The sequence below is a fragment of the Tamandua tetradactyla genome, chromosome 9 (assembly GCF_023851605.1).
Source record: "Tamandua tetradactyla isolate mTamTet1 chromosome 9, mTamTet1.pri, whole genome shotgun sequence".
Lineage (NCBI taxonomy): Eukaryota > Metazoa > Chordata > Mammalia > Pilosa > Myrmecophagidae > Tamandua > Tamandua tetradactyla.
Window position 1 is genome coordinate 34,495,245 of NC_135335.1, and position 26,370 is coordinate 34,521,614.

At 38.8% G+C, this 26,370-nt stretch overlaps 1 protein-coding gene and 1 long non-coding RNA gene across 2 annotated transcripts; one reads left to right on the top strand and one right to left on the bottom strand.

Annotated features, from left to right (window-relative positions):
• Positions 1-1,178: 1,178 nt before the first annotated feature.
• Positions 1,179-25,205, top strand: CCDC174 (coiled-coil domain containing 174). Its single transcript, XM_077116433.1, has 11 exons — positions 1,179-1,398; positions 3,413-3,514; positions 4,342-4,442; positions 11,262-11,320; positions 13,043-13,211; positions 16,895-16,990; positions 17,844-17,986; positions 18,707-18,801; positions 19,800-19,929; positions 22,434-22,586; positions 24,624-25,205. Exons 1-11 carry the CDS (start codon positions 1,357-1,359, stop codon positions 24,920-24,922), a joined length of 1,389 nt encoding a protein of 462 aa, XP_076972548.1. The 5' UTR covers positions 1,179-1,356; the 3' UTR covers positions 24,923-25,205.
• Positions 16,205-16,738, bottom strand: LOC143646958 (uncharacterized). Its single transcript, XR_013157764.1, has 2 exons — positions 16,343-16,738; positions 16,205-16,311 (listed from the first exon to the last, which is right to left on the bottom strand). It is a non-coding gene; the product is annotated as an uncharacterized LOC143646958 (long non-coding RNA).
• Positions 25,206-26,370: the final 1,165 nt, after the last annotated feature.

Below are 26,370 nucleotides of genomic sequence, written 5' to 3' on the forward strand. Positions count from 1 at the left end.
TGGTTTTCAGGCTGTCTACATTTTTTCCCTTTTCCCCCATCTCTTTCTTTTACATAAATCCTCTTCTTGCCTTTCTTTGATGAAATTAATCTATTTTGGTTGTCTTCTTTACAAGTAACTAGCATGGACATTATTAATGTTTTTGAGTTATCCTGACTCTGGGTGCCATCATTTGCTAGCTGGCAAGTGACTGTGGCCTGTCATTTAACCTCTCGGGTTAAATGGAGGCCACCTGTATTCCTTGACTGGTGGTCCCCTTCCTTCCTTCTCAAAGCCAGCAGCATGTCCTTTTCCAATCTCTCTGACTCTGACACCCCACCCCACCCCCGTTGCCCTCTTATAAATAAGGACCCTTGTGATTACATTGTGCCCATCTTGATAATCCAGGATAATCTCATCTCAAGATCCTTAATTCAATCACATAGGCAAAGTTCCCTTTGCCATACAGTGACCGGCTCTGGGGATTAGAACATGGATATCGTTGGAAAATGATCATTCTGTCTACCACACTTACTGAAATTTTTTTAAAACATTTTCAAATTACAGGACAGTTAACAAAAATAATAGAACCCCCAAACAGAGGACTCCAATGTACCCCCAGATCCCCACCCCCAATCCCTAATATTTTTAATCAAAACTAGCTCCTTTAATTCATTTAATCCTCATTACAACCCCATGAGGTAGATATCATTTTATTCTTATCGGGAAACTGAGGCAGTGAGAAGTTACTTGTCCAAGGTCACATAGTCCATAAGTGGTGAAACAGCGATTCCAAACCAGAAGTATGCTCCTGGAGTTCACGTTCTTACAGTTAAAATATGTTCACAGTAAACACTGTATTTCTGTAAGCTATTATTCTACAAAGATTAATATAATATTTACCACATGACTTTTATGAAACAAATTAACGCGGGAAAACCACCAGACAATGTCTGCCATACAGCAAGTACCCAAACAGTCTGTCCACTCTTACTAATCCACCTTTCTTTTCACTATGCAGATGCTTGAGTTCACTCTCCAAAAGGCACTATTCCAAGCGTCCACCCAATGCGCCCCACTCAAGATGGCGTTCATTCTATCTAAAATTGTATTATGCCCTTCTGAAGATGGAGGAAGCGCTAGCGCACGCCCCCATCCGCCTGCTCCAGGATGACGTCAGCAGTTAGTTCAACCTTCCCCAAACAGTGAGGATCGAACGCGCGCCACTTCCTGACCTTCCCAAGATGGCGCCAACGTTTCACGCGACGCTCGCGGTAACCATTAAGAGATGTACTTCCGGTTGCGCCGGAGGTAGGCGCTGGGGCCTGTGAGGACCTGCGGAGGATTGTTTATGTGTCCCGATTGTCCCGTGAGACCATGGACCGGAGGAAAAAGCCTTTGGAGGTTACGGCTTCCTCGGTGAGTGCGGGTTTGAGATGACGCTACGGGTTCTGTGTTTTCCTCCATTAGACAAGAATCTCGACTCAGTTTCTTCTCCGAGAACCAGACCTGGCCTTTCCAGTCAAACAGGAACCTGAACCGGGCTTGCCTCCTCAGACGGGGGACCGGGCCAGCTTTCTTATTCACAGGATCCTGAACTTGGCTTCTCCCCTCAGACACAAACCTGAACTTGGTGCCTTCCCGCCATCAGCAATCTCCCTTGCTTCCGCTCTGCTGCAACCCGGCCGGGCCTCCTTTTCCGCGAAGACTTGAACCCTACCAGCCTTTCCTTTCTCAGCGATCGAGGAGGAACTCCAGCCTGCCCTTGCTGTGCAGACACGTCCCCTTTCCTGGATTCGCCTTCAGTCCAGGAACCAGCAAGGTCCTCCTGCACATTAGGGAGCCTTGCTTATTCTTTAGGAATCTTATGTTGCCTTGAGTCCCCAAGCCAGGGACTCTGCAATTGTTAATGCACCCGAAGGATGCACTGCTTGAGAACACTGAGGTCTCAGAATGTAACCAGTGTTGTTAGATTAGCTATTTCTAGGAAGAAAACCTGTTCTGAGTACCAATATTGTGCCAGTGCTTTATATGCACTATCTCACTGCCCTCAACCTATTTCAGATGGAGCTGCTACCGACATACCCGTTTTATATATGAGGAAATTGAGACTCAGAGAAGTGAAAACAGCTTAAAGTCAGCAGTAATCTTAATGGGAATGCCATCTGGGAATTGATGTGGTTAGGAAGGCTTAAAAGAAAAAGTGAAGGTTCTTCATCTGTGTTTTGTTTTTGTTTTTATTTTTGCATGGGCAGGCACCGAGAATCGAACCCCATCTCCTGCATGGCAGGCGAGGACTCTGCCTGCTGAACCACTGTCACCCACTCTCTTCATTTGTTTTTTAAAATTTAGACTATTAGGTCCTGAGGTGAAACTGCATTATTAAAATCCCTGCCAAGATTACTTTTAGATTGATTTCTTCCAGATTAAAAATAGTTTAATTCAGTCATTTTTATTCCCCTTGAAAGTCAGTTAGTCCAGGCTAGGCTTTATAATATCTGATTTACAAAGGCCCATGTGATAAGCAATTGTATCAGACCTTTAAAAAGGAAACTGTTGTTAATCATTTTTGTTGTTGTTGAGTGGCTAGTGGTAACTGATGCAGCTGAGGGACAGGCCCAGGTATTACCCACCTACCCCGTAATCCTCTTCTTTGGCCCTCTTTCCCTTTGTTGAATCCTTTGATACCACTAAACTTAGTTTCTGAAATACACTAAAGCATACTTGGAGCAGGTTTTTTTTTTTTTTTTCACTCAGCCCACTTTATATCTGACTATTGAAATCTTATCTATCTTTTAATTCTTTAAATGGCTCAACTCAAAGCCTTTTCTGGTTATTCTGGACAGAAAGGAATCCTCCTTTATCTGACTTGCATGCTGCCTTTTCCACTTTTAAAATAATTTGTTGCATTTTTACTGCTATCATGAGTTAACTTTCTTACTGGATTGTAGCTAAGGCAAGGAGTATGTCTAATTTGTGTTTGCATTCTATTTTACAGTGTTATATGCACGCACATAATAGATGCTCATGCAGCTCCTGAACGGAGATATTTATTTCCCTGTAGAAATAATAAATTGTTGTGATGATTAAATGAGATTACCATATGAAAGAACCAAGTGCATTGATAACTGGGAGAAAGTACGTAATAATGTTAGTTGACGCTGAATCTGAAAGATGCAGACTTCATCACTCTCCCCTTTTCCAGAGGAAAGCCTTGAGTGTTGAAAGTTAGAATAGAAATGTATTTGCAACAGCACTGTGATAAAGTATGACTTTGTTTTGTACTGGATTCCATCTTAAAAGCATTTCATTATCTATCTGTTTTGTCCATTTAGAGGAACTTAAACACTTGCTTTAAGAATTATAACTTAGAAAAACAGTTACCCATTAGAATTAATTAAATATTTTTGTTTGCTTGTTGATTTTATTCTAGTTGGTAGACCTTAAGGCTGAACTCTTCCGAAAACAAGAAGAATTCAAACAAGAAAAACTTCTGAAAGATTCTGGAGTTACAGAAAAACCAAAGACAAATAAGGTGAAAATAAGGTCTCATTGTTTCCATTCATTCTGAATATGGGTGAATTATACCATATTTAAGGTTTTTTTTAAGTGTCAGATAGCATATAAATATTAAGGAAGATCCCAGTCTTGTATTTTAAACATCTGCATGAGATATTTTAAATATTAAAAATAAATAAGATTGTCATAAAGTACATTATAATGCTCTAATTTTTTTTTTTTTTTACATGGGCAGGCACCGGGAATCGAACCCTGGTCCTCTGGCATCGCAGGCAAGCATTCCTGCCTGCTGAGCCACCGTGGCCCGCCCAATGCTCGAATTTTTTTAACAGCTATTTTGGAAAAGAACCTGCTATTTATACACAGGTTTTTTACATTCTCAAGGGATATTATCTGGTTATATAGGTATTATAAATTCAAATAGGGGCAAGCAACTCGATAATATAGAAATATACCAGAAAGTGTCAGGGTCTGTAGGAGTTGTAATGAGTTTCCAGTTTTAGTGGAAATAATATCTGCTGTCTGTATTATGAATTTCCTAAAATGTATACATTTTCATTAAAGCCTTGAATTAGGTTGTACTCATTCAGGAGGTAAGAAACAGTAGACAAGTAACTGTATATAGTTGTATAAAAAAAAATTTATAAAATGTATGGCTGTTTTTCAGCTCCAACTGTGCTATGTATAGGCTATTTGTATGGCATAGGTTAGCTGTCCTAAGATTTAGTTATCTCCATTGATTCGTAAGATCTAATGAGCTCCATTTTTCCCCCAGTACACAATAGAGATTTTTTTTTGTATTCACTTGGTACTTCTATTTTATCTTTTAAAATTATTCTCCAGAAGCCAAGTATCTGGAGCAAACAGAATGCAGGTGTTTCAAATCGAGCTGAGAAGGATGCGGAACAGAAGATTGAGGAACAGAAGACTTTAGACAAAGCAAGGTAAAGTTAAGCTCTGATAAGCATAGTTATTTTTGAGGCTGCCCAGGCAAAGAAATGACAGTCCAAACTTTTTTTGATTTGCAATTTAATTTTTAGCCTCCGTCTGGCCAAGTACTCTTTATTATACCTTGCAAATGTATCTGTAGTCTGGTAAGAAGGTAAAATACAGCTTCAGTTTAAAAAATGGAATAGAGTCCATTTTGAGCTTTTGATAGGCATTCAAATTATCAACAGACATCTAAGAAGTGTCCCTATGGTGTGATTGAGGACTTGGGGTATGATATTATTATTTAGGAACCTTACCTTTTTTTTCTTTTTTTATTGTGAAATATATATACAAGAGAGGCAGTAAATTTCAAAGTACATTGTAACAAATAGTTATAGAACAGATTTCAGAATTTAGTATGGGTTACTGTTCCACAATTTTATATTTTTTCTGCTAGCTGTTCCAAGACACTGGAGACTGACAGAAATATCAGTATAATGATTCAGCAGTCATACTTATTAGTTAAATCTTAACTTCCCTGTTATAACTCCTCCTTCTTCTTTGATCCTTCTCCCAATCTTTAGGGGTATTTGAGCTATTGCCATTGTAACTTTTTGTTGTTGGAAAGGGCTGTCAGTAGTATGAGATGGGGGGTGGAATAAGTTGATGTTTTTAGAGAGGCTGGCCCCTCTGAGTTTCAGGATTTATCTGGCCTAGGAACCCATCTAGAAGTTGTAGGTTTCTGGAATGTAGTCATAGTGCATCAAACTTTTTTTTTTTTGCATGAGCAGGCACCTGGAATCGAACCCGGGTCTCTGTCATAGCAGGCAAGAACTCTGCCTGCTGAGCCACTGTGGCCTGCCCAATAGTGCATGAAACTTTTGCAGATTTTCAAATAGAGCCCTAGGTGTTCTTTAGGGTTAACTGGTATGGTTTTGATTTGGGGTTGGCAAACCTAGATAAATAGCAGTATCTCGCTGAATCTTGCATAAGAGTAGCCTCCAGAATATCCTCTCAACTCTCTTTGAACTCTCTTAGGCATTGATACCTTATTTTATTACATTTCTTTTCCTCCTTTTGGTCAGGAAGTTATTGGTGATCCCATAGTGTCAGGGCCAGGCTCATCCCTAGGAATCATATCCCACGTTGCCAGGAAGACTTTGATCCCTGGATGTCATGTCCCACATGGGGGGGAAGGTAACAGTTTTACTTGCAGAGTTGGGCTTACAGAGAGAGGCCACATCTGAGCAACAAAAGAAATCCTCTGGAAGTAAACTCTAAGGCATAACTATAGGTAGCCTTAGCTTCTCCACTATGTAAATAAGCTTCACAAGAGCAAGCCTAAAGATCAAGGGCTTGGCCTATTTTTCCCTAGCTTTTTATCTTGAATGCTTTAAACTAACAGAATAATTGAAAGAGGCAAACAATGAACATTCTAATATCCTTACGTAAATTCACCAGTTAACATTTTTACCACATTTGTGCACTCACTCTTTCACATGCACATATACACATCACACGTGTGTATGTAGGTACATATAGACTTCGTTTCAGAATTTTTTTAAAGTAAGTTGTAAGCATCATGATCCTTTACCCTCTAAAAATATCAGTGTATGTCTTCTAAGAGCAAGGGCATTCCTCCTACATAACCGTGATACTATTATCACACCCAAGAAATTTATCACTGATATGATACATATTCAGATTTCACCACCTGTGCACTCTCTTAGTTTAATTAAAAAATATTAACATTGCCTCATTGCTACTTACTGTCTGTGTAATCTGGTTGGTGAGTTTTACTTTATTTCCTAAGTCAGGTTTCCACATCTATAAAGCAAAGAGTTTTGGCATTTCTTCCAGTTCTGATTTGTTGTTATTCTGTATGTCACCTTAATCATCTAGAAGAAAATACAGGAGAACATTTAACTGATCTTAAGATAGGGATAGTTTTTGGGTTTTTTTTGGTATGCTGTATGGCAGGGTCACATTTCATTCTTTTTCCATGTGAGTATCCCATTATTGCAGCACCATTTGTTGAATTTTTTATTTGTATTTGTTGGCTTTTTTTTTTGTTTGTTTGTTCGTTTGTTTGTTTGGCAAGTGCACAGGCCAGGAATCAAACCCAGGCCTCCCACATGGCAGATGTGAATTCTACCACTGAACTACCCTCACACTGTTAAGATAGGGAGAGTTTTATAAGCATAAAAGCCGTAGGGTAAATCACATATCATTAGATTTAACTTAATAAAACAAATAAAAGAAAACGTGTATATTAAAAAAAAACCTCCCCCTATGTGGAACATGACTCCTAGAGGTATAAATCTCCCTGACAACATGGAACCCAGCATTGTAGGAATGAGAACGCCTTCTTGATCAAAAAGGGAAAGAGAGATATGAGACTAAATAAAGTCTCACTAGCTAAGAGATTTCAAACAGAGTCTAGAGGTTATCTTGGAGGTTGTTCTTATGCATTATATAGTTATCCCTTTTAGGTTATGGTGTATTGGAGTGGCTAGAGGGAAGTACCTGAAGCTGTTGAACTGTGTTCCAGTATCCTTGATTCTTGAAGAAGACTGTATAACTATATAGTTTTTACAGTGTGACTGTGTGATTCTGAAAACCTGTGTCTGATGCTCCTTTTATCCAGGGTAAGGACAAATGAGTAAAAAAAAAAAAAAGGATGAAAAGAAATAAATAATGGGGGTGATTAAGGGTAAAATTTTGGTAGATTGAAATACTGTGGGTCAACAAGAGGGAGGGGTAAGGGGTATGGGATATATGAGTTCTTTTTTTTCTTATTTCTTTTTCTCAAATGATGCAAGTGTTCTAAAAATGATCATGGTGAAGAACTACAACCATGTGATGATATTGTGAGCCATTGATTGTGTAATGTAGTTGGACTCTTTGTGTGTGGATATTTCTCAATAAAAATATATTTTTAAAAACCTCTCTATAATAAAAATTAAAAGTAAAATGAAAAATATAGCGAAAATTTTTGCAATAAATATAACAAAGAATAAGCACGAGCTAGTTACTTTTACAGTGTTCCACATCTGAATATAGTCAGGTTAAATGTTTTTGGTAAAAATACTAATGTAGGTGATTGTGTGTGTCCTTGCTGTTGAACCGCATCAAGAGGCTCATATCAGTTTGAGTCATTATTGGTAATATGTTTGCTCTGTTGTTTAAAGTGAGTCTACTAGATTTCACCACTGTAAAAGTGACCTTCTCCCTTGGTAATTATTAAGTTATCTGAGAAGGGAATCCTGGAGACCGTATGAATATCATGTTCACCAGCACGTTTCCACAGATGGTTTTGTCATGATTGGTGAGCCTTGCTATTTACCAACTATAACATTGATGGTTTTAAAATGGTGATTTTTGTAATTTTGCCGTTCTGTCTTGATTATTCTTTCATTCTATTTACTAGCTGGCATTCTTCTGTGAAGAAGAGCTTCATCCTCTTTTGCAGTATCATCCAGGTCTCAGAATCCTGAGTTTTAATGTCTGTCATAACTGCCACATGTGCTTTGGATACATAGTTTAATAAAAACTCCGCAGTTGCAAACAGTGGTTCTTAAGGTTGCTCAGCTCTTTCAATCTGAAAATAAGAGGCAGACTATTAGCCCATCTGGGGATTGTTTTTCTGAGCGTTTGACCTGTCCCCAACAGATATGAGACTTTCTTTACTTAAAGATATATTCATTTTTGAGACATCTTTCTCACACTAGACGTATTCTCAGAATTCTGATTTTGTTGAAATCTGCCAGAATCTTTCACCGTCTACTCTGTACATCAGAGTTGTTCTTTATACTTTACTGTAATGGTATGTCCAGGAACTCTTTACGTAGTACTTTGGTTTGATTGTGCTTATGAGGTGTCAAGTCCAGGCCATCCGTGGTCTGTAGGACTTGGCATCTCTCTAGAGCTCAAAAAGCCAGGGGCAAGTTACTTATATATTGAGACTCTTATCTTCAGAGTGAGGTAGTTGATACTTAGCTCATGAGGTCTTTTAGGGGATTGAAGGAAGTACGTAGTGTCTAACACATAGTGGGCTCCAGATAAGTGTTCCACATTCTTGCACTCTGAATTTCATCTTCCTTACTCAACTGAAGAAATTGTTCTTTTAAGTCACCAGTGACTTCCTCATCAGTTTATCCAGTGGCCATTTCTCTGGCGTCTTCCTTGTTCTCCATTATTAATTTATAGACTATTCCTGCCATTTTAAAACTATCTTCTTTCTGTTACACTGTGTCTTAGTTTGCCAGAGCTACTATGACATACACCACACGATGGGTTCGTATATTTATTGACTCTTGATTTTGAAGGCTATATGTCCAAAATGAAGATGTGAGCAAGACCATGCTTTTTTCTGGACTTAGTAGCATTTTGGGGGTAGCACTCCTCTGTCACATGGTGATCTCGCTTTCCAAAATTCTTCTGACTTGTGGCTACTTCCTGTGACTTTCTCTCACTGAATTTCATCTTTCATCACCTACAGTCTGAGTTTCATCTCTTTCATCACCTACAGTCATAGAGGTTGACTTACTCTGATTCAATTTGACCACAGCTCAAATAATAATCATTCTTTTTACAAATGAGTTCACACCCACAGAAATGTAGATTAAGATTTAAACATGTCTTGTGTTCAGATCCCCAGTACACTGCATCTAAACTGTTCTTTCCAATGTATGCTTGTCCCTGCCTATCTCTTTGTTTTTATTTTATACCACTTTCTTCTTTGTTCAGCATTCTCTACCATACTGGTCTTTCCTTCTTGAACATGCCAAACTCATTCCCACTTAATTCCCTTTGTCTGACTTGCTTTTCCCCTAGATTCTCTTATGGTTTGCTTCTTGGTATGCAAGTCTTAGCTAAAGTCTCACCTTCAGAGAAGTGTTTCCTGACTACCCTATCTAAGTTAGTGGGCTGTCCAAATAACAGTTTTTAATGTTTTCTTTTCTTGTTGTTTTTTTAAAAAAAATTGTTTTATTTTCGTTAAGATGGTACAAATCCTTGGGCGGGCCACGGTTGCTCAGCAGGCAAGAACGCTTGCCTGCCATGCCAGAACGCTTGCCTGCCATGCCAGAGGACCCGGGTTCAATCCCCGGTGCCTGCCTATGTTAAAAAAAAAAAAAAAAAGATGGTACAAATCCATGATGATATAACTTGTTACATTGAGCCTGTTCCAAAATAGAGCAATCCAGTTTATTAGAAGTCCAATATGACCAAGCTGGCCCTCCAAATGCTCCACTAATGTATAGCACAGACTTCCTTGATGACACCTGCTTTTATTTCCCTCACAGCGCTTCTCACTGTCTAAAATCCCCTTTTTTATTGATTCATTTATTGTCTTCCCCTCTAGAATGTAAACTTCATGAGAGCTGTGACTTTGTCTTATTCACTGCTGAATCTTTGACATATAAAATAGTGCTTAACGTGTAGGAAGCAGGTAATAAATACCTGTTGAATGAATGTATAAAATAAAAGAAGAATCTTTCTGACTCAAATGATAATAATGAGGATGACATGATTGATGCCAGGCTTCACTTGCGTTATCTAATTATTTTTCATGGCAACCGTAAGAAGCAATATCGTTGTTTACATCTTTTACAGACATGGGAATTGAGGCACAGACAGGTTAAGTAACTTGTTCAGGAGCACACAGGGACTTTATTACCTGCGGATGGCATTCAAAATGAAGTTTTCCTTTGTGATTAAGTATGGTCACTCACAAGGGAAAGCTCCGATGACCTCTTTCAGGCTTTTCTTTACCATCATTAAATATTTCTAGAACAAAAACTGCCATTCCTTTTACTTGATCTCTGCCTACTAAAAAAAAATAAATGTCACCGGAATTAATATGAGCAGAAAGGCTGCCTTGGTAAATATCAAGGTTGATGTTTGTTTTTTTATTGGCTTTATGTCATGAATAGATTATTCATGCTCTGTATGAAACTGTAGACATAATCATATTTTTAACTGACTTAGGAGAGGTTGGTTTCTAGCTCCCTTAGAGAACCTAGTAAGCCATGGATGACAGGGACCCTTTTATAAAAACAATAATGCAAAGAGTTCTGCATTGAATTTATTGATCCTTTTGAAAGGTTACAAGTGAAAATGATTTTCTTTTGGACATATCTCTCTTTCTTAACATTGAATTTAACATGCCTTTGGCATTTAAACTAAGTTGTGACCTTAACTTAGTTCCTTGATTTATTCATTCATCAGTGACTTATTTAGCACCTACCATACACAAAATACTGTTTTAGGCACTGGGGTTACAGTGACAAATAAAACAAATATGGGTCATATTCTCATGGAGCTTGTATTTTACTTGGTAAAGAATGTTACAAATAAGTCAACAAACGGATAATATGATTTTAGCTAGTGATAAGCACTTTGAAGAAAGTTGAGAAAGGCAGGATGATAGAGAGTGAGCAAGGGTATGGGGGGGGGGGGTGGATTCTCTGAAGAGGTGACATTTGAGCCAAGACCTGAATCTTGAGCAGGAGTGCTCCAAGAACATGGAGACACAGAGAATGGTAAGGTGCCAATGATTTGGGGGTAGGGGCAGTGTTAGACAAAAGAAACCAGAACGTCCATGTGATTGAAAGGTAGACAGAGCCAGTTATGGGAGGACCTTGAAAGAGTGGGTTTTATTTTGAGTGTGAAGAGTTGGAATTCCAGGAAGGGTGGTCGGCTCTAGCTATGACCATTTTGTCACAGTGGGTCTCTTGGGCAGGTCACAGAAGTTAGGCTGGAGGCAGGGTACCTTCCTCAGAGTGACAGTTGTAAGACCATTGCTAATACTTGTCTTTTTTTCCTCCTAGGGAAAAATTGGAAGAAAAGGCCAAATTATATGAAAAAATGACTAATGGAGACTTTTTAGGTAAACACAATTATTCATTTGCACTTTATTTTCTTTAATTCATAGAGTCCTAATGGCATTACATTTTCTGTTAAGATAACTGCAAGCATGGAAAGCAATTTTAAAAATCAAATTGATTATTTTCTGTGGCAGCACACAGACAAGAGAACCATCAGTCTTACCAATTGCCTATTACATGCCAGGCTGTGTGCTAGGTGCTGTGAGGGGGACAAAGAAGTACAGTGTAAGCCTGATTCTCTGCCTCTGTCCTCAAGGTGGGTTTCATCAGGTGGAGAAAAATGGCACATCACAAAGCAAAGTTAGGAAATAAGGTCTGACTAGGCCGCAATTAGATGAGCACAACTATGTTAAAAAAAAAAGATTAGGAGGAATTATGGTTGTATTGGGGTGGTGGAATTGTGTTAACTTTTTCTGTATTTTCTGTAATGTGCTTATAATTGCATTAAAGTTAAAAAAAAAAACCTTTCCTCACATCTGCCGCCAAAAAGAAAACCCAGTTCAATTAGACAGCAGGAGAGGAGATGGTACAAGGCAGAGCATTGCCAAAAGACAGAGAGAGTAAATATGTGGTCAGAGAGGTCCTCAGGGAAAAGTAGCAGAATGGGATTCTGCAGGGGGCTGGTTGGGTGGAATGGTGAGAGCACATCAGCAGAGGGATGAAAGGGCCCAAGCTCTGCAGGGTAGATTAGCATGGCTGGGCCTGGGATGGGGGGTGAGGAGGGGGCAGCAGGAGAGGCCACTCTGGATCCAGGTCCCAGGGCTACCCAGTAAGAAGAACTGCTCATCCCAGACAGCAAGGACACTTTGCCTACTTGGCCTGGAGCCCCACAAAGGAAATTCAAACAATCAAGGCAACAGTGTAAAGTGGGAATAATACCACCACCCAGTAAATAGGGAACCTCGTATTTGTTCAGTATCACTTAATCCCTATCCTCAGAGAAAACGACTCAAGTGAGTTTTATCTTAAATCTCACATAATGGAACTTCATATAACCCTTATGGGGAATACATCAAATACCTTGGGTTAAATGAAATTAAAGTCATGGATTGCTATTTATTTAACTTTTAGTGTTTTAGCTCATTGAGTAGATCCTAAGCCTTGAGGGCGGACCATCTCTTATGGATCTCTATCTGCCCTAGGTTTTAGGCACCATTCCCTGCCTGAAAGTTGTGTTCATTGGGTTGAAAATAATTCAGATGATTTCTCTTACCTATATTCTGACCCTTAAAACACCTTCCATACCACAAATATATAATTAGGGTTAAGCAATAGAGCCCACATGATTAGTAAGATATGTTACCTATATCAGAAAAGTTCTGTTGTCCTGATCTGGTGACATGGGAAATGTAGTTCTGCTTCTGGTTATGTAATTGGCTGGATATGTCTCTTGAAATCAAATTGTGGTGTTATCTTAAAATGGCATTCTGAAACAGTATTGCTTACTCATCTAGGATATTGACAAGGCAACAGAAACCTTTAGGCATTTTAAAGTTTTTTTGTGTGTGCTGTATGTTTCAGATGGCCTATTTACAGCTTTACTAGCAGGGCTTTATGGTGACTCTCTGTCTCCACAAGCAGTCCTGGAGGGGTGGAGGCACCCACCAGTGGACTGTCAGGGATGAAGATGCAGCCCAGTGAATGACTGTGACTCTTCATATCAGCTCCCTGTATGGTTTTCTTCTCTGATGGCAACAGTCTAAAAATTGATTTTTATGTCCTAGATGAAGAAGTGGAGGATATGTACCTTGTGGATTTCACACAGAAGATCATTGACAAACGCAAAGAAATGGAGGCAAATAGAGATTCTAGAAAGGCAGAAGAAAGGGACGATGATGAAGAGAATATTTCTGAAGGAGATATACCTCCTCCCCAAGATCCCAGTGAAGAATGGTTTGTGATATCATGCATTTAGATTTTAACATCATCAGACTTGCATTATACATTTTGAGATAATTTTTATTTAGTTGCTGTTGAACCATTTCTCTTTATTATTCCTCAAATTGTCTTTCTTTTGAGACTCCCCTTTAAGTAAGATTGGATTAAGTTATTATAGATATAAAAGCAGTAGCTTCAAAGAAGAAATAATTACAGTAATTTCAAATAATGACTGTTCCTGCTTTAACTCTGAGCACTCTGTGAGGCACAGGGATACATAGTTATTGCATGAATAAGCCTGTTTTCTGCATGTCTGCTAACAGAATTGTTTCATTAATATGGAAATGTTGTTTAGGTGGAAGCCCATTCCTCTGTTATTCATGATGGTGCCATATGCTTGTCCTTATGCAGATATTGGGGATGGTCATTGTCTGGGTGGCAGTGATCTGTTTCCAACAAAAAGAAGTTGTCAGAGTTGGGGCAGAAGTCTTACTTTGGCTGAGATATTTTCTGGCAGTGTTGTGTAAACTGTGGACTTTGGATTTGGGTGTCTCTAGCGCCACCTTTACCAGCAGTATGACCTTGATCGAGTTGCTAACCTATCTTAGGCTCAGTTTCCTCATCTCTAAAATATTGTTAATAACACCTAATTCCCATGACTGTTTTACCAAACTCCCTTCAGGAAATGAGTATTCTAAGGTACCCATGAAACTTGTATATGGAAGATAAGAAGACATTTTGATAACTTAATAGAAATTATTCTGAACTTTATGTACATGTAAGTGAATGATGGAAGAAACCAAACTAGTCTTTTTCATACAAAGAGAACAATGTGTCAAGAGAGACCCAAATGTAAATTCCATTATAATGAGTTTCTATACCTAAGATATTATTACTTAGAAACTTGTTTAGAAGTACTTAAAAATTGCCTGGAGATTTACAGAAGCTATGAAAATTTCCTAGGAATGCCTCTGCCTACCCACCCTCCTGCTTCTGCAGAGTCCACTCATCTTCCTTCAGTGTTCAAATATCCTCATTGTGGGGGTATTTATTGGGAACTGCTTAGGAGAGTTTGCAGCACTTGTTGACCTTTTATCAGCCTTTGGCCCTGTGGGCAGAAGTCATTTATGAGCAAAAGGGAGCAGTTCCAGCCAATGTGGACCACAGAGAACCCACATCTTTGTACCACTAAGTGTGGCCACATTAGTTCAGAAATAGCATTCTCATGGGGATCAACAGGTGTCTTAAGTACCTTCTGAAACCTTGTGTCCGAATAGCTAGCTCTATCTGGGGTAGGTTTTCTGGCTGCAAGCCCTAAGGAACCAGAAGAGAAGCATATGACAATCTCTCATTGGTGCCTTTCTTCATTATTTCTCATCCAAATGATCACTTGCTTATCTGAACTTTGGGATCACTTAATATACTTATAGCTTCTTTGGACTTTACTTTTTAAAAGCTATTAGTGACACATACCTGGCCTCATTATCAAGAAAAGATTGGAGGCAGCATTTGGTAATTATCTTTTACTGCCTGATGTTGTTAGTAAGCACTTCATGGGTATATGCCTCAGCTTCCTGCAGAGCACTTTGAAGATGTCAAGAGTCTTATTCCTCCTTGTATTACCCTCAGTACTTCGAGTAAGAGTTTTCTGCAGGAGTGATTGCTGATTAAACAGAGCAGTTACTGACCACTCTTGCCAGACTTCTGTTTTGATGGCATCTGTATGCTTTGGAGTTCTTCTTCGCAAACAGAACAACCAGTGATTGCTATTCATAGCAGAAATCTCATCTCCTTTAAAAGGTCTAATGTCTTTTTTTTTATTCCTTGCTTATTAATGCCTGAATGATCCCAAGCAATTTTTCAGTGATCTGAAGAGTTTGGAGGACAGTTGAAGGTGTCATCTGCCACCATATGGTGAAAGTGAAGAGAGACACTGCAAGCAGTTCTGATGATTTTTTTCTTCTTAAATTAAGCTCCAGAATTGTAACTGCTTGTAAGATCTTTTCAGTAGTTAAGTTCCAGGTGGTGGAAAATCTTTCTACAAAAATACTGTAAATAATTACACAGACCATCTGGCTAGATGTTTTTCTTCCACCATTCATTTAAAGAAGGAAAGCAAGCAAGAAAGAAACTGCTTTCTACAATTAGAGGTTTTATTTCTTGTGGTAATCAGCTTTAGGACTGTAGTAATAGATTCCTGAACATTCCGTTTTTAAATCACAGACTAACAATTGAAATCAGCATGTTTGAGAGGAAAGAAAATGTTACTAAAAGCAAAGCCACATATGGGAAACTGACCTTCAGCTGGTGCTCATTGACTACCTACTGTGTGTCTAACACCCTGCTAAAAGCTGTGGGAAGGTCCTTGCCTATAATTTAAAAATAAAAAATCTTTTGCCTCATAATACAAATGAAATGTTTTCTGTAAAAATCTGTCCATATTTCCTATTGTGGGAAGTCAAAGTATTTCATTTTGACTTGCTGGCTCCCCTGTCTCTAACTGCTGTGTAGTTTGGGCCACAATGAGGAAACAGGAGCTAAGGGTAAAAGATAATATATTGGCCTGCTGTCGAGGTGCTTTCATGGAACAAAATGTATGTTGCTTAGCTTCCTCCTAATTAAAAAGAGCAACACACACACACACACACACACACACAACACACACACACACACACAACCATGACTGGGATTAAGAAATTTCTAATACACTGGGGAAGAATTGTACCAATTAGAAGAAATAAGGGAAGGTATAAAAAATCAGATTTGGGAAGATTTGTGAGGAAATGAGTAAGTTGAGAATCTGGGGTACGGAATAAAGTTATAAGGATCCTGATCAAATAATTTGAATTTTTTACTGGTAAGTCCTGAGATGATGTAGTAAGTCCTGAAATGATGTAGTAAGGGTCTGTATGGCTGATGTATCTTTGAAATCAGAGCCATAAATGATCTTTTCATCAGTTGCTAAAACAGATTTAATAAAGGGCACAATGAGCTTATTGTGTGTCAACTTTTTTTTTTTTTGGGTTTACAGAAATTTATTTTAATGTTTTAAGTCTTAGATGCAGAGTATCCATCCAGCTGCCTTTCAAATAGCTATGGGTGCTGCCAACAAGTCCTTAAAGCCTTCAGGCAAATGAAAGGTCTACCTTTGTTCTCCCTAAAGGTGAATTCCAAATCCTTGTTTTCTAAACTGTTCCATGCATTTGCATTGCAGCCAAGGTGTCTGACATCTTTAAAATGTCTCCACAATCTGCACCAGAAATGCAGGAGTCGATTTCGATGTCTTTAGCCTAGCAAGCCGTCCGTTGATAAAAATGTACCATGGAGCAAATACAAAGCTTGTACGGACAGGTCAGACTCAGGTCACCATTAATTCTGGTTTAGTGCCTGTATGCTCATGTCTAGACTAGAATGAGGCTTGTTTGCAGGACCTCGGTATCTTTTCATCCCCCTTTGGCACAAAACTGTCCAAAAGATGCCACAAAAGGCCACATTTCATCCACGCCTAGAACCATCCCTCCTAAGATGAAGATCCCAGCCTCGAAAGGTGTGTGTCAACTTTTAACTTTAAAAAGTTGTTCTTAACAATGATAGTGGTTGAGGTATATTCTTGATAGTGAGGCCTACATTCATTCGCATCAATTCCCTTCCATGTATTGTGTACAAAACCACCTTCCCATTTTTTCACTTCATTTCAGGGTGGATTACGTGGACTCTTTGGGGCGATCACGGCGCTGTATGAAAAAGGATTTGCCAGATCTGCTAGAGATGGATAAAAATCTCCAGGGGAGGCTGTAAGTGTCTGATATGCAGAACTTTGCTGAGATCTGAAATGTAGACAGAGGGTTTGTTTTTTAGGAGACGTTTTACAATGAGGCATCTTTGTTTCTTCAGTAATGAGACCTTTTTTTTAATCGGACAAGAATCTTTACAGAAGCACTTTTAAGTGGTTACCACACACACATGCACTCATACAATAATCCACACTCAGGAAATGACTTGAATGTCCATCAAGTAGGGCAATCATTCATCATGCATCCTGGGCAGACACTAAAAAGTGTGAGTTCGAGCTGTACCTATTCACTCGAAATGATGTCCTTAACTTAGAAAAGCTGACTGCAGAGTAGCAAATGTAGAATGGACCCCAAACAAACAGACACAAAAACCTCTGTGGAAAAGGTATTTAATATACACTTAATATATTCTTGGGTACCCCACACACGTGGGGCAGGGAGCCAGGTAAGGATCTGGCCATGTCAGAGGAATGCAGGCATGCCCAGGCCACGGTGTTCTCTAGCTTCTATGTCCTTGGACAAGGGGAGACTGTCCATAGAAGGCCTGAGGGTTCCTCCTCCCTGCCTGGGTCCCCTCCCATCTATTCAGCCCAGGACCAGGGGGGAAGGAAAGTTGTCTTGAGAGCTGAGGTAAGAGTCTGTTGTGCTCATGCAGCGAGTCGGGTGCTTGATTAAAGAACAGTGAAATCTGTTTTATCTATTTCCCAGTAATATTCTGGGTCAGAATACTTCTGTAAGGAATCGTCTTCTTTATCAGATAGTTTGATTTATCCATGGCCAAGCTCACCGAACATTCGTGTTTGTATCTCACAGCTCTTATCTGAAGGTAGTTTTTGCTCTGTTTTCCTACTAGGTTCGTTAGTCCTGCCAATGAAAAAACCTTACTGTCTGAAGATATGAGAAAAGAACTTCAGCGCCAGCAATGGGAAGAAGAAGAAAGGGAAGCCCTGAAAAGGCCAATGGGGCCCATACACTATGAAGACATTCGTGAAAATGGCATGATTGTTTTCTTGCAATTTTTTGGGCTTTTTCTTTTTTGATCTTTTTTCTTTGACTCTTGAACTAGTGGCAAGCATAAAGAGCATTATTCATAAAGTACCAGCTTGGCACAGAAAGAATTCTGCTATGGAGATTGTCAGTATCCCCTTTTTCACTTTGTAGTTCAAAAAATACTCATGTTGAGAAGCTCTTCCTAACAGAAGGTCTGTTAGACATTTGTTCCCCAGTTAGCCCATGGCTGAAAAAAAAATTTTGTTTTTTTAATATTTTTATTGAGTAATCACACACATACAGTCCATACATGGTATACAATCAGTGGCTCACAATATCATCACATAGTTGTATTTTCATCACCGTGATCATTTTCAGAACATTTGCAGCACTCCAGAAAAAGAAATAAAAAGAAAAAACTCATGCATCCCATACCCCTTACCCCTCCATCTCATTGACCGCTAGTATTTCAATTTACTTGATTTATTTTATCCCTATCCCCCCTATTATTTATTCCTGGCTGAAAATTAATAGTTCTTCTTTGTTCTGCTTATCACTTGGCAAACAAGATGAAATTAGTTCTAATCTGTTTTGACTTAACTGTTAATTTTTTTTCACTGCCCCAGATATCACTGCATTTCATTTTGCTTTTGGTAGGAAATTTGGCTTGAATGTAATTTGCTGACCAGGAAAATCTAATGTTTTGGATAATTTAACTTATTTCAGAGGCCCGGCAGCTTGGTGTTGGATATTTTGCCTTTGCCCGAGATAAAGAATTGAGAAACAAGCAAATGAAAACTTTAGAGATGCTGCGAGAGCAGGTACAAATTAAATTCAGAATTAAGAAGATTTTAGGTAGTTGGTTTTTTGTTGGACCATACTATAAGAAATCAAGTTAATTAGAAGGTTAATTTTAAGATTGCGTAAATTGCCATACTCTTTTGGTGTTTCAAACGTAAAGATTGTTACTGCTCATAAGTTACCTGTGTAAATTTGATGTTTTACATTTGGTTTCAAAAGTGGTGGCCTGAATGAGAAAATAGTTATTTAAGAGAGTAAGGGGGTGCAAGGGTAGTTAGGAGGTACAAGGGTAGTTCAGTGGTAGAATTCTCATCTGCCATGTGGGAGACCCAGGTGCAATTTCCAGTCCATGCACTTCCCAAAAAACAAGCAAAAGCAAAAAACAAACAAACAAAAATTCAGCAAATGGTGTTGCAATTAAGGGATACTCACATGGAAAAATAATGAACTGTGACCATGCCATATAGCATATAAAAAAAAAGTGAGATTAAGGAGTAGAACAGAATTGGTTTGTTTTCTTAAAGATTTGCCAAATTAAATTTAAAAAACATTGTATTACATTAAAAAAAAATTTTAACTAAAATTAAAAAACATTGTTCATAATAAGAATATATCATAGGTCTTCATTTTAAGAGTCTCAAGGAAAGCTTCTTAGAGGTCACATAAAAATCAGTCAGTCAGGGGCCAGCCTCTCCGTAACAACAGCTAGTTCCTTCTCCCTATCTGATATTATCGACAGTCCCTTCCAACATGAAAAAATTAGGATGGGCATGGCCCAAATACCCCTAAAGTTTGGGAGAAGGATCAAAGGTGATCGTGGAGCAACCCAGTATACTGTATGTCAGTCTCCTTGTCTGTAAGGAGAAAAAATCCTGTCAGATTTTTCTTTGCTTTGTATATATATTTTTTAAAAAGTCTATTTTTAGAATAAAATGAATTACTTCATTTTGAATAGAATATGAATATTCAAAATTTGGCTTCAAGCAAATATAATTTTCTGATTTTCTCTTCTGCACAGACAACAGATCAGAGAACAAAACGAGAAAACATAAAAGAAAAGCGAAAGGCTATGTTAGAAGCAAGACTTGCTAAACTCCGACAAAAAAAGATGAAAAAATCAAAAGATGGAGCAGAGGAAGAAAATGAAGGTTTGTCCTAGCTTGTATTTCTTAACTTCAAAAGGAAAAATTTTAGTTCCATGAATGTTTTACTAATAGGGCTGGCGATGTGGAAATTAGCCATTTAATTTTATTTTCTAAGCTATCAGCTTATCTTTGAGGTCCTACCTGGAGCAATTTTTATAACAATTTTTTGACGTGGAATGACATGCCAGTGAATATTTTTAGGTTATAGACAAGGAGATTGACATATAGTACATTGAGTTGCTTCAGAGAATGGCATGGTTTAGTAATAGATTTTCTTAGAGCAAAAGGTATTTTAAGGGAAATTTTAGTTGTGCACATATACTCTTTAGACTAAATTTTTTTCCTATAGTTTTTCTTGGTTGTTTACCCATTTTTTTATATTAAAAGTTGTTTAATACAGTTTTTTTTAACTTTTTTATTGTATAGTATAATATATATATGCAAAGCAAAGAAAAAAAAGCAATAATTTTCAGAGCACAATTCAACAAGTAGCTATAGGACAGATCCCAGGGTTTGTCAAGGGCTACCATACCATCCTCTCAGATTTTTCCTTCTAGCTTCTCCAGAATATAGGCGGCTAGAAGGAATAAATATTATTTTTTTTTTTGTGAAAAATAACATATATACACAAAAGCACTAAATTTCAAAGCATCGCACAACAATTAGTTGTAGAACAGATTTCAGAGTTTGGTATAGGTTACATTTCCACAATTTTAGATTTTCACTTCTAGCTGCTCTAAGATACTGGAGACTAAAAGAAATATCATTTAATGATCATCATATTCATATGTTAAACCCTACCTTCTCTGTATAACTCCACCATCACCTTTGATCTTTCTATCCCTTCTATAGGGATATTTGGGCTATGGCCACTCTGACTGTTTCATGTTGGAAGGGCTGTCAATAATATGGGGTAGGAAGATAGAACTAGCCGATGTTCTAGGGAGGCTGAACCCTCTAGGTTTCAGAACTTACCTGGTCTAGGACTGTCTGGAGATTGTAGCTTTCTGAAAAGTTACCCTAGTGCATGGAGCCTTTGTAGGATCTTATATAATGCTTTGGTTGTTCTTTAGGATTGGCAGGAATGATTTTGGTTGGAGTTTGGCAAGTTATGATAGGTAGCAATATCTAACTGAAGCTTTTGTAAGAGTAACCTCCAGAGTAGCCTCTCGACTCTATTTGAACTCTTTCAGCAACTGATACTTTATTAGTTACACTTCTTTTCCCCCTTTTGGTCAGGATGGAATTGTTGATCCCATAGTGCCAGGGCTGGACTCATGCCTGGGATTCATCTCCCATGTCACCAGGGAGACTTTCACCCCTGGATGTCATGTCCTACCTAGAGGGGAGGGCAATAATTTCACTTAAAGAGTTGGGCTTAGAGAGACTGAGGCCATATCCGAGCAATGAAGAGGTCCTCCAGAAGTGACTTTTGGGCATATCTATAGGTAAGCTAAGCTTCTCTGCTACCTACATAAGTTTCACAAGAGTAAGCCTCAAGATCAAGGGCTTGGCCTATTGATTTGGGTGTCCCTAATGTTTGACACTGTATGAGGGGATTCCCTGATGGTAAGGTTTAATGGTTCCATACCGATACTGACATTTTTGGATTGTTACAAGCATGAAACATAATATTGTATGCAAAATACTTAGCTTCTCCCTAGGATGTGATGGGCTCTTAGGAAGTACTGCTTATTATTTTTATACTCTCACTATGTCCTACTGAATGCTTCTTTTTTTTGGATTTATAAGGTATTAACATGTAATTTGTGACAAGAATTACTTGAAGGTGAGGGGATGGAGCTAGAAACATAGTTTATGTATGCTGTTGAAGTTAAGCTGGTATCAAGGTTGTTACAGATTTAGAATTTTAAATTTAAGCCCCATGAAACCACAAAGAAAAACATGGACAGGGAAAAATGAGAAGGAATTCTGTGGGGTTCACTACAAGATTGGACAAAGGTCTTGAATAGACATTTCTCCAAAGAAAATATACAAATGGACAATAAGCACATGAAAAGACATTCAATATTAGCAATTAGGGGAATTCAAATCAAAACAACAATGAGAGGGCAGGCCACGGTGGCTCAGCAGGCAAAGTTCTTGCCTGCCATGCCAGAGACCCAGGTTCGATATACTGGTGCCTGCCCATGCAAAAAGAAAAAAAAACAAAAACCACAATGAGATACCACCTCACAACCAGCTCTTTTTTTTTTTAAAGGAAAATAACAAATGCTGATGAGGATGCAGAGAAATTGGAACTTTAACATATTATTTATGAGAATATAAAATGGTGCAGCCAAAACAGTTTGGTGGTTCCTCAAAAATTAATCATGGAACTACCGTATAACCTGGCAATCTCACTTCTAGGCGTATGCACAAAATAACTGAAAGTAGGGACTCAGGTACTTGAACACCAATATTCACAGCATGAATGCTTCCTTTTTTGTTTGCTTAAATAGCTTTAAGCTCTATTTTGTTGATGGCTTTTTCTCTTGCACATATAGCTGAAGATGTTATCGGGCCTCTGCCACCAGAACCAGAAGCCATGCCAACTCTTCCTACTGCTGCCCAGAGTAGCAAAGTAGAAGTCATCGTTCAGGAGAGGAAGGATACCAAGCCTGGGGTGCCACATATCCGGGAGTGGGACAGAGGAAAAGGTAATGGAGGTAGGCCCCAAGGGGTGTAACCTTTCCAATGTAAAGGATATTTTTTGCTTCTCCTGATCAAAGTGTGATTCCCATGAACCTTAGTGTTCCTTTGAGGTTTGAGGAATCTCTGGATCCTTGAACTTATTTCTTCTTGATACCCAGACATTTGCTGTTTATAAACAGGACAATGAGAAAGTGTGATCACAAAAGTCCAGGGTCAGCAAAAGCATCTTGTCAAAAAGATGAAGGGTATTTTGTTTTGTTTTGTTTTTTTATCGTCACACACACATACATTCTATACTTGGTGTACAATCAGTGGCTCACAGTATCATCCCATAGTTGTGTATTCAATACCATGATTTTTTTTTAGAACATTTACATCACTCCAGAAAAAGAAACAGAAGAAAAAAGAAAAATCCCATACCTACCATGTACTTTACCCGTCCCATTCATTGACCACTAGTGTTCCCATCTACCCAATTTATTTTACCCTTTGTCCCCCTCCCATTATTTATTTATTTATTTATTGTTATTTTTTTATCCATATTTTTTACTCCTCTGTCCATACCCTGTAAGGAACATCAGACATAAGGTTTTCACAATCACACAGTCACATTGTAAACATTATATCTTTATACAATTGTCGTCACGAATCTAGGCTACTGGAACACAGCTCAACAGTTTAGGTACTTCCCTCTAGCCATTCCAAAGTACCATAAACTAAAAAGGGGTATCTATATAATGCATAAGGATAACCTCCATTAAGAATTATATGCAATTGACAAAAAATTTGACTCTGAAGTCTCTCAGGCACTGAAACTTTATTTTGTTTCATTTCTTTCTTCCCCCTTTTGGTCAAGACTTTCTCAATCTCTTGATCCTGGCACCCAGCTTATCCTGGGCTTTCTGTCCCATATTGTCAGGGAGATTTATACCCGTCAGAGTCATGTCCCACATCAGAGGGAGGGCAGTGAATTCACCTGTTGAATTGGCTTAGAGAGAAATGCCACATCTGAGTGACAAAAGAGGTTCTCTAGGGATGACTTGTAGGCCTGATTTTAAGTAGGTTTAGCCTATCCTTTGCAGGAATGAGTTTCATAGGGGCAAACTCCAAGATCGAGGGCTCAGCCTGTTGATTTGGTTGTCCCCACTGCTTGCAAGAAAATCAGAAATTCTCCAAATAGGGAAGTTGAATATTTCTGAAGGGTTTTTTTGCTTTTTTTTTTCGAAGAGGTTTTTAAATTTGTGCTGCCCTCCTGTGGTTTTACAGCTTTGGGATGAACTCCATTTTTCAGAAGCAGCTTTTTAAAATAAGGTTTGGTATTCTCACATACTCTGTTTTCAACAGTCCTGTTACTGATCCGTTGAAAACTGTGCCAATATATTGACCTGGGTTCACATAAGGTTCCATTGGATTATGCAAAACCTCCTTTGGCAGCTTTTCTGTAAATACACCATGATACCTGCAGCAGCCTCTCTTTGAACTAAGACTGTGGTTTATTCCTTTTCGAAAAAGATTATTTCAGTAGTACATTAGCGCTTGCTGTTGAGCCGATAACATCCAACTTTAAGGTAAGAAAAATGCAAATAAGTGTCTTTGCTTAATACCATTGTTAGAAATAGAAATAAAATACCAAACTAATTTCTTTTGTGTCTTCTAAAACTCAGTAAAGTACAAGATTTATATTTTGGTGTAAAATACTCTATTATCACGTCAAGCAAATGATTTAACTGTTTGATTTTTTAAAAATATTTCTCTCTCAGATGTAATTTTTTGGCCTTCTTAGCAAAGTGTCCTCAGAGTCTACCAGCCTTTTCCACAGAGCCTTCTTTGATTTTTCCCCCATCTAGAAATAATCACTCCCTTTTCCTAGCCTGGTTTTTTGTATTTTTTGTATGTATTACTTAAACCTTATATTCGAGTTTTGTTATTGCTATCCTTGTTTTTCAAGAAATTTGAGATACATTAAGAATTATATGCATTTGAAAAAAAATTCAGGTGACTGAGCAATCAGTTCTAATAGTATTATCTTTCTTATTTTCAAGAATTTTCCTTTGGACACTGGTCGAAGAGGCAGTCAGCTCTCCGGGCTGAGAGAGACCCTGAGTTTGCCCCACCATCAGATTACTTCATGGGTCAAAAGAGAACTGGTTCTTTCAGTAGCCAGGCATGGAGCAGGCCTGGTCCCATGCCGAGTGATGCAGGGCAGTGCACCAGCCAGAGCCATGGGCCCAACTCTGTACACACATCCTCCGCTTCTGCCCCCGAAGGCCCACCTCAAGCCTCCACAGTTACCTTTGAAACTCTGGATGATATGATCTCATATTACAAACAAGTGACATGAACTTACAAAGCATTCGGGCTTGGGTTTGTACTGTTCGTGGCACCATCCTCTCCCAGAGGGGTGAATTAACTTCTGGGATTGAATGATAACTTCCTTTTCAAACATCCTTTCCCTAGAAGACATAGGTTTTAGGTTGGATTTGTCAGCACGTAGGAAAAAATGAATGATACTCTGGGAATTCTGTTGCCACTTGACTGTTCATATCTTCCTAACTGGTATAATGACACATCCATCTGGATTTACATGTAAGCTGTGATAGAGTAAAAGTATTTATTCTGTAATATTTGAGGCCAAGGAGTTTCTTTGTTTTTTGTTTTTAATTAGAGAAGTTGTAGGTTATGTAATGCCAAGAAATTTTTAGCTCTGCCGGTTTCATACCCACTCCCACTACTTAACTGAGTTTCATTTCATTCCATTCCATTCCATTCCATTTGCAAACGCTAGCATGCAAGTCTCTTTATTCCAAGGATTCAGCTTCCAGATCAGTTGATGAAGCATATGTTAGGAGGCTTTTCTACCTGTCTTACAGTGGTAAGTGGGAAGACACTGTGTGGTAAGCAAAGTGATCTAGTATCCCAAGTGGAGTCTGAAACTGGTGGAAAATTAAACAATAATTGAAATGATAAGACCAGGGAGGAGCTTTTCATAAATCAGAAAGGTAGAGTTTGACGTTAAGTACTTTTTTTTTTCTCTTGTACCATCCTAAGTGGCTGTTACCAGCATCCTGTGGCCAGTAGGTGTTTAGTATGTGTGTTGACTGACTGACTTGTGGAGGCCACAGGCCTGGTCAGAGAGTGCAATGCAGTCAGGCTTATTCTCCTTAGCTGTAATGGTTGAAGTTTTTCAGCTTGTTCTACCTCCCTGTCACTTCCACTGTAGGACCTTATCCTTCTCAGGAGCCCAGGTCACTTCATAAGCCTAATTTGGATTGGACTTGGGCCTGCATAGACTGAGGAGCAGGTAAAGGCCCCTTATATCTTAGCTTACAATGAGAGGCCTCAGGGAGAAGGGCTCAAGAGATGTGGCATTATGCTCACCCCATTCTCTGCGCACTCCACAGTGCCTACCACCCTTCAGCGTATTCCCTTTTCAGTTGTGTACAAGCAGAAATTCACCAGGCCCACCTGAGTCTGGTCTGGCTCCCCTATCAAAGCATGATAGGGTGGGTCCTCTAAGGGTCTTGAAGGAGTAGGGGAGCAGAGGCCTGAGAAGGAGCTAGCCCTTCTGTGGGCCTATGCAGCACTGCTGGGTAAGTGGTAGTGTCTTCAATCTCATTACAGATTGCAGATTGGAGTTAGAGAGGTCATTTGGCATCTAACTGGTACATCTGGAACTTAAACCCAGTTTATGTCTGACCTCCAGACTCATGTCTTTTCCACTTCCGTCTTCTCTCAATCTTGCTGCCCCCGTATCCAGCAGTGTTAGATAAAATCCCAGAGTCTTACAAG

Coding starts and splice junctions, on each gene's coding strand:
- CCDC174 (XM_077116433.1), top strand. CDS start 1,357: ATGGACCGGAGGAAAAAGCCTTTGGAGGTTACGGCTTCCTCG. Junction 13,212..16,894: donor CAAGATCCCAGTGAAGAATG/GTTTGTGATATC, acceptor ACTTCATTTCAG/GGTGGATTACGTGGACTCTT. Junction 18,802..19,799: donor TAGAGATGCTGCGAGAGCAG/GTACAAATTAAA, acceptor TCTTCTGCACAG/ACAACAGATCAGAGAACAAA.